Source organism: Dama dama, chromosome 3 (assembly GCF_033118175.1).
Source record: "Dama dama isolate Ldn47 chromosome 3, ASM3311817v1, whole genome shotgun sequence".
NCBI classification, from domain to species: Eukaryota; Metazoa; Chordata; class Mammalia; order Artiodactyla; family Cervidae; genus Dama; species Dama dama.
The window spans coordinates 28170628-28182475 of NC_083683.1; the positions used below are offsets into that span (position 1 = coordinate 28170628).

The 11848-nt window shown below is 42.1% G+C and overlaps 1 protein-coding gene across 1 annotated transcript in view; it reads right to left on the bottom strand.

Moving 5' to 3' along the window:
* LIN7A (lin-7 homolog A, crumbs cell polarity complex component) overlaps nucleotides 1-5430 on the bottom strand; it is a 156944-nt gene extending 151514 nt beyond the window's left edge. Inside the window, exon 1 of the mRNA XM_061125195.1 lies at nucleotides 5344-5430. Within this exon, the coding sequence (XP_060981178.1) occupies nucleotides 5344-5386 (43 nt within the window). The 5' untranslated portion in view covers nucleotides 5387-5430. The remainder of the gene's footprint in view (nucleotides 1-5343) is intronic.
* Nucleotides 5431-11848: the final 6418 nt, after the last annotated feature.

The window sequence follows — 11848 nt, forward strand, 5'->3', positions numbered from 1 at the left end:
AAACTATTGATCATGTTATAAGTAAGGTCTCAAGTATTGAATATTACACAACTTCAATTACTCTTGGAAATTATTTTAATTATCCATTTTTCTCCAGAGTTGAATTTGTGAGTCTTCTTTATAAGTCATGTAAAGACTTCCTTGTAAGTCATGATTTTTTTTTTAAAAAATCTGCTTAAAAATAAGGGTAAAAATATAAGCAGAAGTAAAATTTTGAAGAATTCCATTGTATTATCTTTTCTGACCTTGAGATGGAAAGTGAAAGAGAGTTGGAGCTACTGGACTTAAGAAAAGTGCCTGAATCCATGCAATTTTTAAGACAGTGAAGTATTCCTATGTTCTTTGCTATGATGGTATTAAGTATATGGATTGCACACTGCTTTACTCCCTTGATTTTAGCTGAAGGTCATTCCTGGTGTAGAGATTAAGATCTGGGCAAAGATGTAGGAATTGCACTGGACATTTTATATTCTGGAAGAGACTATTCACACTAATCTCCTTATCAGCATCCTCTCTTTGCCACAAGGGTAAATTACAGCTACTACTTTCTACATCGCAGTCTAAGATAAGATATTACACTGCAAATGAATATATCTCATCACCACTTGGGTTCCACATGTAAATCTATACATAGTGACATGTACATTATAATGTTCAGGATATCTTTGAAAATTTAATTATAGTATACAGGGCTTTAGTCTAGCAATAAGAAGCAGCCAGTTGATCTATAGATTCTCTTGGTACACTTATAACCAAATGCCTACTCCAAATACATACTTAGTGTTGTTATTTCTTGGTGGTTTTTCTTTCCGATCATTCGCTCGGTTATGGATGTCCTCATGGGATGGTCGCCAAGTTGTGGATGTAGAACTGCCCTTTCATGTATTCTTCGCCCTATTCATAATGCTTTTTCTAAGGATCTTATTAACACATCAGAACTCAGATGAGATTTTACTTTCTCAGTGAACCATCTAAATAGGTCCTTCCTCATTATTCTCTCTCTTTGTGTCATGTTCATTGTTTTCAGAGCACATCATATTTTCAACTAATCTAAAATCCTAATTATAAATTACATCATCTGGCCCCTGTCCAGTTCACAAACCCTTTGCTGTTTTGGGTTTTTTTTTTTTTGCCACTCTTCCCTGTGCTCACATTTTCACACTGACTTTCTTGATGCTCCCAGGATGCAGGCATGAGGTCCTTCTCTCGAGTACATTTCTCCAGATATCTGTAAATTTTGTTTCCTTACTTTCCTCAGATCTCTTCTCCCATGGCACCAATTCTTGACTATCGAGTTTCAAGTTAGCACCACATCCCTCCCTTTGATTCAGTGCTAGTTTTTCTACTAGCACTCATATACCTATGTGTTCAGTGTGTGGATCTCACTGGTATGTCAACTCCATTAGCCTTTGTCTACTTTGTTCATTAGGACCACCACACTGCTTAAAACAGTGCTTACCAAAAGGCGGACACTCAGTACTTAGTTGTTGAATGAATGAATTTCTTACTGATGTTTCCTTAGATTCTTAAGGACCATAAAAGCAGAAACTTTGTCTCTGGTGTTCCTGTAACATCTTGTATACAGAAGGTGATAAATGAATATTTATTCAATGAATGAATGAATGATTTACATGAGCATGTGTGTGTGTGCATTTAATCTCTTTCCCTCCTTAGACTCTAACTACCATGAAGACCATGTGGTATTCTGTTTAGCTCCCCAATATGCAGCAACGCCACAGGAGGGTCTGATTTGCTGTAAGCACTCAATAAGTAGTCCTAAGGACAGGGAAAAGAGGGAACAGGAACTCACTATGACCAAAGCCACCCAGAGGCCCCCACAGAGTTAATCTGAGGTCTTAGTTGCAGAAGGAAAAGAGTTTAGGATATACACAGAGCAGTGAAAACGTGAAGCCACCCTATTTGTCCTTTCAGGGGCCAACCTGGTTCCAACCAAGGCTTGCTTCCCAGACGAGACCCAGGAAGCTAGTGCAGACTACTGAGCTTTACTTTCAGATGATATCTTTGGAATTCTGGGGGTGTTCCATCTTAATTTCAAGCTCTAGCTGTGATCTGATTGCTTAAAACCGCTGCCCTAAAGATTCCAGATGAATCTGTGGATAATGCCAAAGGGCATCAAACAAGAAAATTAGATTTTAGCATAAAATCTCCCACTGACTAGCAGAGTAACCTTGAAAACATCTCTTATCATTGCTTCTTTCATGTTTTTCACTTGAAAAATGAAGATGCTAGAAAAGAACCTGTAGAATACACATGGCATACATGTGTATTCCATAGAATAGAATAGAATAGAATAGAATTCTATTCCAATAGAATACACATGGAATACAAATATTCAGGTTTGCTTGATAAGATGCCTGGGAAGGGGGCTTTATGAGGCATCTTCTCTCTCTCCTTCGCCCACCTGCCATGACCCTCCTTGCTTAATAATCACAGCTCAATGAGCTATGGCTGCTGATGGAAATCTGTCAAGAGCATGGGAGGAAAGAAAGCTTAAGAATCACTGGCCTGTGTTCTCCCTGCCTTTTTTCCCAGGGTTAAAATGTTGTGAATCTATGAGCTGTACTTTTCTGTTCACAATGCTGCTGCTGCTAAGTCGCTTCAGTCGTGTCCGACGCTGTGCGACCCCATAGATGGCAGCCCACCAGGCTCCCCCATCCCTGGGATTCTCCAGGCAAGAACACTGGAGTGGGTTGCCATTTCCTTCTCCTCTGTTCACTATGAAACCCCTGTATTTTAACAGTGCTTAAGTTGTTGCAATCCTTTAGTTCACGTACATTAATTTTTTATTTTCTACTGTAATCAGGGACTATGGAAGGCTTTGAGAACACAAAGATGAATTTAGAAATGGTCCCTTCCCTCAAGGAGTTCCGTTCGAAAGGAGACAGATGCAACAGTTTGAGAAATGCTTCGATGAGGCCGAAGTAGTTGGTGACCTCAGAGCACGTCAAAAAACACCTGGAAGAGGTGGGCGAGGAAGTCATCTGTGAAATCCTCCAGTAGGTGACCAGAAACTGAGTCCTAATTTTAATTCACTGAATTCTAGGCTCCTAGAGTTGCACATTGTCTGAATCATTCACTCCAAACTCCTTATGTGCCAAAAAGGAAAACTGCTCCCCAAAGAGGCTGACCAACTCCTCGAAAGCAAGTATCAAGAGGTATGCCTAGGAACCAGATAAGTACTATCTTTTCAGAGATTTTTTACTTTTTGTAGGAAATTTTTCATCAGTTCATCAATTTTATGATACAATTAACAAATTAATCATATTTTAACAACTTAGAGGGGAAATTATGAATATGTATTGACTTCTTACACAGTAATGATGTCAATAACCCACCATCTGTAAATTACAAGACCTTGAAGCCAATTTATTCAGATACATTCAGTCTCACCCAACTTGCCTCTTGAGCTACTGAATCACAACTGGGAAGGAGAGGTACAGTCCGGCTGTGAACAAGAACAAACTTTAAGAACAGATCTTAATCTGATTGCACTTCCTCTCCAAAATTGATCAGGCATTTAAGGTAAGCCCTTCAAAGTGGAATGTTTTTAGTAGTAGTAGTATATAAAATTGCTCAGGTATGCAATTTTCTTGGAGTTTGCTTGCTTTTTTTTTTTTTTTTTTTTCCTTTCTTTCCTAATGCAGTCGTTTTACTTGGGATGTTTAAAGATGGTGATATAGGAATGGGACAATATAAGATCTCATTACATTAAAACAGAAATACTTGGGAGTCCATAATTTCTAATAGCTTGCCATCTGTTAGGTTCTTAGAGGCAATGGATTTATCCTGCTTAGTGGAGATGATGATACTGGGGAGAAATCATGGATTATGCAATGGATTTCTGAACTCTTTAACTACTATTATTAATTTACTAGCAGGCAAACCAACATTTCCCAACATAAAATCAATTATTTTTTGTCTTTCAACTCGTACCCCGAGTAAGGTTGCTATGGGCACCACATAACATCTCTTCTGGCGCCAACAGATTGCGTTAAAGTCACCCCACAATCTCTCCAAATTAAAAAACCTCCCTAACTTTGCACTGGCTTTTTCACTGTACTCGCAGCAGGATGCTCTTTTGCCTTGCCCCACAGTCCGGTTTAATCCTCCAGAAAGAATATTTTTAGAGGCACATCGGACTGAATCATTTTCATCTGAGCACACCATTTCCAAATGGCCGCACAGGGTCCTAAATCCGGTCGCTGCGGGCCAGGGAGAGCAGGTGTCCTCCGCAGCAGAGTCGTGGGACCCCGGAGCATTCATAACTGGACGTCGGAAAGCCAGAAAGAAAACTCGAACACGCAAGCACAGCTATGACCCCGCAGCGGTGCGCGGGAGAGGCCGCGATCGCAGCGAAGGACTCCATCCTTGGGCTTGGGGAAGTCCTAGAAAGGAAGCAAACGCTGCTTCCCCAGTCAAGTCAGAAAGCAGGACGCACAGGGTCGCAGGTCAGAAGTTGAATTGCAACCCAGCCTGCGCTCCGTCCCAGCGCCTTCCGCAGCCCGGGCATCGCCGTGGCACCGGGCTGGGAGAGAACAAGGCTGGCTGGGGCAGGAGAAACTGTGAGCTGCCACGGCCGGAGAGCCGCCCCCGGCGAGGGCAGACGCGACCCCCGCCGCCTTCCGAGCGCGAAGCCGGGAGAGCCGGCGCGGCTGCCGCGACGCTGCGCCCCCGGCCCCGGCCCCGCTGCCCGCGCTTCGCTTCGCCCTTTGCGCCTAGGGCAGCTCCCAGCCGCCGCAGCCCCGCCGCCGTGCCCCCGGGCACCGGCCGCCCGCGGGGACGCCTGGCCCGCCCCCGGGCAACTGCCGGGGTCTCCGCAGCCGGACCGACCCTCGCCCCCCGGCGCCGGGACAAACTTCCTTCGTCCTGGGCCCCCAGCCGCGCAGACTGCCAGGCGGCTCCCTCGGCAGGCTTCCCTGGGCTCCGGCTGCAGGCGCCCTCGCCCGGCCAGGCGAGCTTTCCTCCCTGCCCCTCTCCAACCCCGAGCCCCGGGCGAGCGCCTGGCGGTCCCCGCGCCTCCGCTTCAACAAAGCCGCCGGCCGGGAGGCGAGCCGCCGAGGGGCTGAGAGGGGCGGCGTGGGCTGCTGGAGCCCCGCAGAGGCACCCCTGGGCCGGGCGATGGCAGCGCGAAGGGGCGACGGGGACGCGGCGGGCGGAGAAAGGGGAAGAAAGTGTCCTCGGCGCGAAAGCCCTCGCGGCTCGTCCTCGCCGGCCGGCTCCCCCGGCCCGAGCGCTGCCCGGCGGTCCGGGCGGGAGTTGGCGGCGCCAGGGGAGGCGGCTGGCGGGGGACGCGGTGGCCTGGAGGGCGGGCCGCTCCCTTACCTCTGTCCAGGGTGAGTGGCTGGACCACTGTGAGTGTCGCCATGGCTGCCGTGGGAGCCGAAGTGACGCTCGGCTTCAGCAGCAGCAGCCGCTTGTAGTGAGAAAAAGAGGAGGAGATTGGGGGCGGGGGTGGTGAGGGAAGACGGAAAGGAGGGGGCGGAGGGAAGGTGGCGGTGGTGGAGGAGAAGGGAGCCTGGGCGGGTTGGCAGCCAGATGGAGACGCAACTGTTCCGCGGCGGGCAGACCTTCAGATGCGGCGTGAAGCGGAGCAGGTATCGGAGAGCGAATGCCTCGCTGGCTCTGGGAGGGAACTTTGCCGTTCCACCCGAGGAGCACCGGGTGGGTGTAGCTAGCGTGTTGCTTTCTTTCAACTTTCCACTCGAATAAAATGGTCACAGCTTACGTGCGTTTGGGGGAAGGAGAAGAATGAAAGGGGATAGAGGGGAGGGAGGCAGAGAGATTTTTTTTTTTTTTTTTTTTTTTCTGATTAAGAGAGTTTGTCAATCCCCTAGTTGTAATTGAGGGGATGTAATCCCATCCCCTAGAGAGAAAATGCTTCTAGTTCAGAAATGTTGGGTTGCAATTGTGGTTGCTGTTAATTTCTGTTAACGTTTATTTTGGAATGTTGACTCTTAACAGTACAAAGGATAACTGACTTAAAGCCAGGCTTCCATTACCCCCAGGTCTCCATTAAGGACCTCAGTATATTGCCTAGAAAATAAATTATTTTACAAGTAAACTTCTTTTAAAATGGTTTTAAATTAAAAATCACAAAGAGAAGTTTCTATCACAGAGTTTGAAAGACAGGTACCTAGCACTTTTCCAGGTTGTTCTATAGCCAGTGGTTACTCAGAGTTGCCACTTGCTGATTAATTAACATATTTGACAGGCATTGAACTAGGCCATCGCCTGACTTGGGGGATTCAGTACAGTCCCTGATTCCAGTAACCAGCGATCTAGTGGGAGATGATGTTTTTATTTTTTTTAATTTTTTTATTTTATTTTATTTTTTATTAGTTGGAGGCTAATTACTTCACAACATTTCAGTGGGTTTTGTCATACATTGATAAGAATCAGCCATAGATTTACACGTATTCCCCATCCCCATCCCCCCTCCCGCCTCCCTCTCCACCGCATCCCTCTGGGTCTTCCCAGTGCACCAGGCCCGAGCACTTGTCTCATGCATCCCACCTGGGCTGATGATCTGTTTCACCATAGATAATATACATGCTGTTCATGTTTTTAAAAGGGTGACTTTAGAGTCAATCAATCAGGAATCAGTGACTAGAACTTTCAAATATTGGTTGTGACCCCTTCACCCTAACAGATTGCTTTCACTGTCTTGCCACATAGGGACTCTCATTCTGATCAAGAAATTAAGATATAGTTATCTTATGTAAGCAGAATGGTGATGACTATGAGTTCAGGATTGGAAATGACAAAGCTGCCTCCTTCCCTCTCCTCATGACAGAGCAGAATTGTTTTGGCTAACAGTATACTCCTGAAGACAGACACTGTTTTACAGCAAAATATTTGCACATAATTTACATCATTGTCTTCTGATTACAATATGGATGGTTTCTGAAGACCTTTCCCATCTCATGGTTTATATTTGAAAAAGAAAAAAAAAAACACACAAACAAGATTTCACGAGTGATTTGAGAAAGTCAGAGATGATTGGTCAAACACTAACAGACCTTAAAGACATACCTAAAATAATAGTTGTTGCTTATAATAGCGTGCTTATATTTTCATTTAGTGTCTAGAAAGAACCCTGATCTTGAAATTCAAGGCTTAGTTATATGCTCTCCAGAAACCACATAATCTCTCGCTGATCCCCAGTTTCTTCATCTGTCAAACAAGGACACTTTTAATCTTCAAGCTTATTGAGATTCTGTAAAATGAGGGAATTAATTCTTGCCTGCAAGCTCACTGAGTTTTGTGAGGGTCTAATGAGTTCATGCACATGTATGTGCTTTGAAAACAGTAAAGTATATACAAATATATGCATACAACAAACACATTCCACCTGAACTGTGTGGCAAGCACTCTGCTAGGTGCTAGCCAAACAAAGATGAATAAGATATGGCCCTTTTTCCAGACAGTACTCAGTACAAGTTGGAGACAAATAATGAGCAGGCTGTGAGAATATGAGTAAGCTCTGAGCGAAAATGAGAGCAGTAAGTACTCTAAGCACCGTGGAAAGATAAACTGGGAGAGAGAGAAGAAGCAACAATTCTGGCTGATTGTCATTATTTACATCCCCTAAATCAAACAAAAGAAAGAAGTTGAATCATGGACAATAGCAATAGAGTATGTGCCAGGGCTTTGCACAAAATATCAAACCTCATTCAATAATTTAGGGTGAAAAGAATATACAGATCCTTTGGCCACTTGAGTAGTTCTTAACAAGAAATGTTATCATGAATATGTATTTGAGTGGCTTGATTCATAATTCTAAAAGCCATTTCAACACAAATCCCAGACTGTGAAGTCCAAGAAAGTTGCCTTTTTGTCTTTGGGTTTCCTGATGTATTCTCAGCATCAAATATTTAATAGCATGTTTCTGGACTTAGGCTTTGAGCTCCCTCATTGAAAATTTACTCTGCCATTCTCCCTCTGTGTTGACTCTGGAGAGTTCTTTTAAGGATTGAAAGAGAAAGTAAGAGGAAGAACAAATCACCATATATCTTTGCAAAGAGTCAGACATTTTAATTATTGTTTCTAGTAGTGACAAATTCAATGCCTTTAGCTTATGTCTGCACAGGTGTAGAAAATGAATAGTAAATAATTTATTATCTGTCATGAAGGATGAGTAGCTACTGTCTCTCCAATAACATTTGTGAATTTCTGTTTGAGATATGTATAAATGTAAAGTGATAGTCACTCAGTCATGGAAGAAAAGCTATGACCAACCTAGATAGCATATTAAAAAGCAGAGACATTACTTTGCCAACAAAGGTCCGTGTAGTCAAAGCTATGGTTTTTCCAGTGGTCATGTATGGATGTGAGAGTTGGACTATAAAGAAAGCTGAGCGCCAAAGACTTGACACTTTTGAACTGTGGTTTTGGAGAAGACCCTTGAGAGTCCCTTGGACTGCAAGGAGATCCAACCAGTCCATCCTAAAGGAAATCAGTCCTGAATATTCATTGGAAGGACTAATGTTGAAGCTGAAACTCCAGTACTTTGGCCAACTGATGTGAAGAACTGACTCACTGGAAAAGACCCTGATGCTGGGAAGGATTGAAGGCGGGAGAAGAGGACAACAGAGGATGAAATGGTTTGATGGCATCACCAACTCGAGGGACGTGAGTTTGAGCAAGCTCCAGAGTTGGTGATGGACAGGTAAGCCTGGCGTGCTGCAGTTCGTGGGGTTGCAAAGAGTCGGACATGACTGAGCGACTGAACTGAACTGAACTGATTTGAGATTTGTAGAAACACAATCTTGCTTTGGCAGATAAAGGCCATATTTGTGCTGCGCTGGGCTTAGTCACTCAGCCGTGCCTGACTCTTTGCAGCCCCATGGACTGTAGCCGGTCATGCTCCTCTGTCCATGGGGATTCTCTAGGCAGGACTACTGGAGTGGGTTGCCGTGCCCTCCTCCAGAGGATTTTCCCAACCCAGGGATCGAACTCAGGTCTCCTGCATTACAGGGGGATTCTTTACCGTCTGACCCACCCGGGAAGCCATACTTAGGTCACTTGAATAACTGTGTGGATCACTCCTGTACCAGCCACAGTGTTTCATCAAGGTCAGTATACTTGATCTATTCAAGTATACTGAATATGCTTTGCTGATTGTGTATTAATTAGGAAATTATCAAAGACGCCTGTGATTATACTTTTATCTTAGCTATTTGGTTACACAGTCAATACACTTTTTCATTAAATTATATGTAGCAGTATACTTCTGTGGCATCTTTATTTTCAATGAAATTCATTAATTCAGAAACACTTAGTGAACACTTTTTGTGTGCCAGGCTTGGGGCTAGGTTGGCTTCTCTTTCCTTATCTTTTCAGCCTAAAGGATTAGGTATTATTATCCCATTTTATAGATAAGTAAACTGAGACTCAGAAAGGCTAATCAACTTGCTTAAAAATAGTAGCACCTGTATTCAAGAGCCCCTGTTTGTTCTACTGAAAAACACACTTCATCCTGTACTATGCAAGATTTAGTGATTTCAGCCTTTTATTTCAGAGTGAGTGTATGTGTGTGCATCCTTTATCTTTTCATGTTATGCTTGAGATATACTCAAAGAGAGAAATGCATGGAGGAAATTTAGGTCACAGGAGGAAAGAACTACAATACTGGTTCCATTTTATATAAATACAGGTTAGCATTAAAGCTGACTACTTTGAATATAAAATCTGTTCTTGTTAAAAAAATTCATTCAAAGTTACGTTAAGGTCTGTTTCACTTATTTGAATCTTTGTGAATTATATGACAAAATCAAGAGAAGGTTTGCATAAAGTATTAGCATACTAAGAAAATGTGTTTAGTTAGATTATAAATGTAGTAGAATAAGCACAGTTTCATATGAGGAAAATAGCACCTTCAAACTGGAATTCTTTCAGCCTTGGGTGTTAGAAATTATTTTTGACTGATTCAAGATATCACTTTATCTTCTTTAATTCTCACAGCTTAGTCAAAACAGTGCTAGATTAAGAGGAAGTGCCAACCTATACTTTGGAATATAAATGTTTGTGTGTTTTTTAAAAATAATCATCGAAAATCTTGTTATATTTATTTTTCCTTAGACTTTTTTAAAAGTGGCAAATATGTTCATGGCAAAATATCTGAATCCTAGACTTGTTTAATAACTACTATCTGTTTGTTCATTCAATTGATCCTCTACTTACTGTATCGCAGATGCTGTTGTAGGCACTGCTATATTGTAGTGAACTCGAAAAGGCCCTGTTCTCACCTGGCTTATATTCTACAGGGGGAGAAAGACAACAGACAAACTAAGAAACAAACAAGAAAGCAGTGAATTAGTGACTATGTGTTGTGCAAAGAATGAGTAAAGATTGGATTGAATCTAGAATAATGTCAGGATTACAAAAGACAGATAAGGGAAAGGGGCATTCTGAGAAGCAGGAGAGAAAAGCCAGGGATCAAAAAGCGGACGTGGTATATGTTTGGGCAAAACAGGCAGTTCAGTTGGGAGCATAAGAAGCGAGCCTGAGAGGGCCATGGAGAGGCAAGTTGTGACGGACAATGTAATTAACAGAAATGTGATGAGCCTTTCACGAATTGCCTTGTGCCCACCATACAATGAAATGTACAAAGACCATCTAGGCTAAGAAGAAAAAAATTGTGTTGTAGCATCTAGATTAAAAATTACTAACATCAGAATGAGTTCCTAATTCAGTGTTGGATGTTAGAAAATTGAAAATGCAATAAAAATATAAAATGTCAATTTTAATTATTTTTCATTTCCTTCAGAAGAAATTTTTTAAAACTCTGAAAGAAATATGAAATCTGAGTAATTAATCTTCACTTGTACGGTCTTATTTGCATTACTTTACATTATCTGTTATGCAAATAATGAATATAATAATGTTTGCTCTAATTCTGCCATAGGCAATAGCACATATAATAAGTGCAAAGGCTTCCTGGTGATAAAATGTTTTATTTATGCTTGTTTAACTCATAAAATATAAAATGATGTTTTTGTTTCATTTTGAAATGAACATTTTTCTATTTTCACAGTTAGAAGTTATGATTGATATTTTATAATAAATTTAAATTCAAAACATAATTTTCTTCATTTTCTTTATTCACTCCATCCTCATATTTCCACCTTTGGGAAAGCCTAATAGACACAGAGAGGCAAGATAAAATGACTTTTAAAAGTGATACTGGACTCATCTCTTTCTCACATATACTCAGGTAATATTTCTGAACTTTTAGAACCCACAAATTTTAATGGTTTTTTAAAAATATTTTTATTATCATTACATTAAAATTTTTTAATATATTCAATTTTGAGTCTATAGTTATATGCTTTTTATCCAGCAAATGTTTATGAAGTGAAGTGAAGTCACTCAGTCATGTCCGACTCTTTGCGACCCCATGGATTGTAGCTTACCAGGTTCCTCTGTCCATGGCATTTTCCAAGCAAGAGTACTGGAGTGGGTTGCCATTTCCTTCTCCAGGGGATCTTCCCAACCCAGGGATTGAACCCAGGTCTCCCGCATTGTAGGCAGATGCTTTACCGTCTGAGCCATCAGGGAAGTCTCAAATGTTTATGATGCACCTTCTATATACCAGACACTGTTCTATGTTCAATGGTAAACATAGGGAATGCCTTTCCTTATAGAGCTTAGTTTTTATGAAGGAAACAGATAAAACACAAATAATCAATAAATCAGATAATCTTAGAGAATGGTAAGAGCCACACACAGAGATGTGCCTGTTTACACTGTTATGTGAGATCCAGTTATTGTGGCTTTTGCCACAATGTCATTTTTTGTGACATCACATTGGAATCTTTAAACTGGC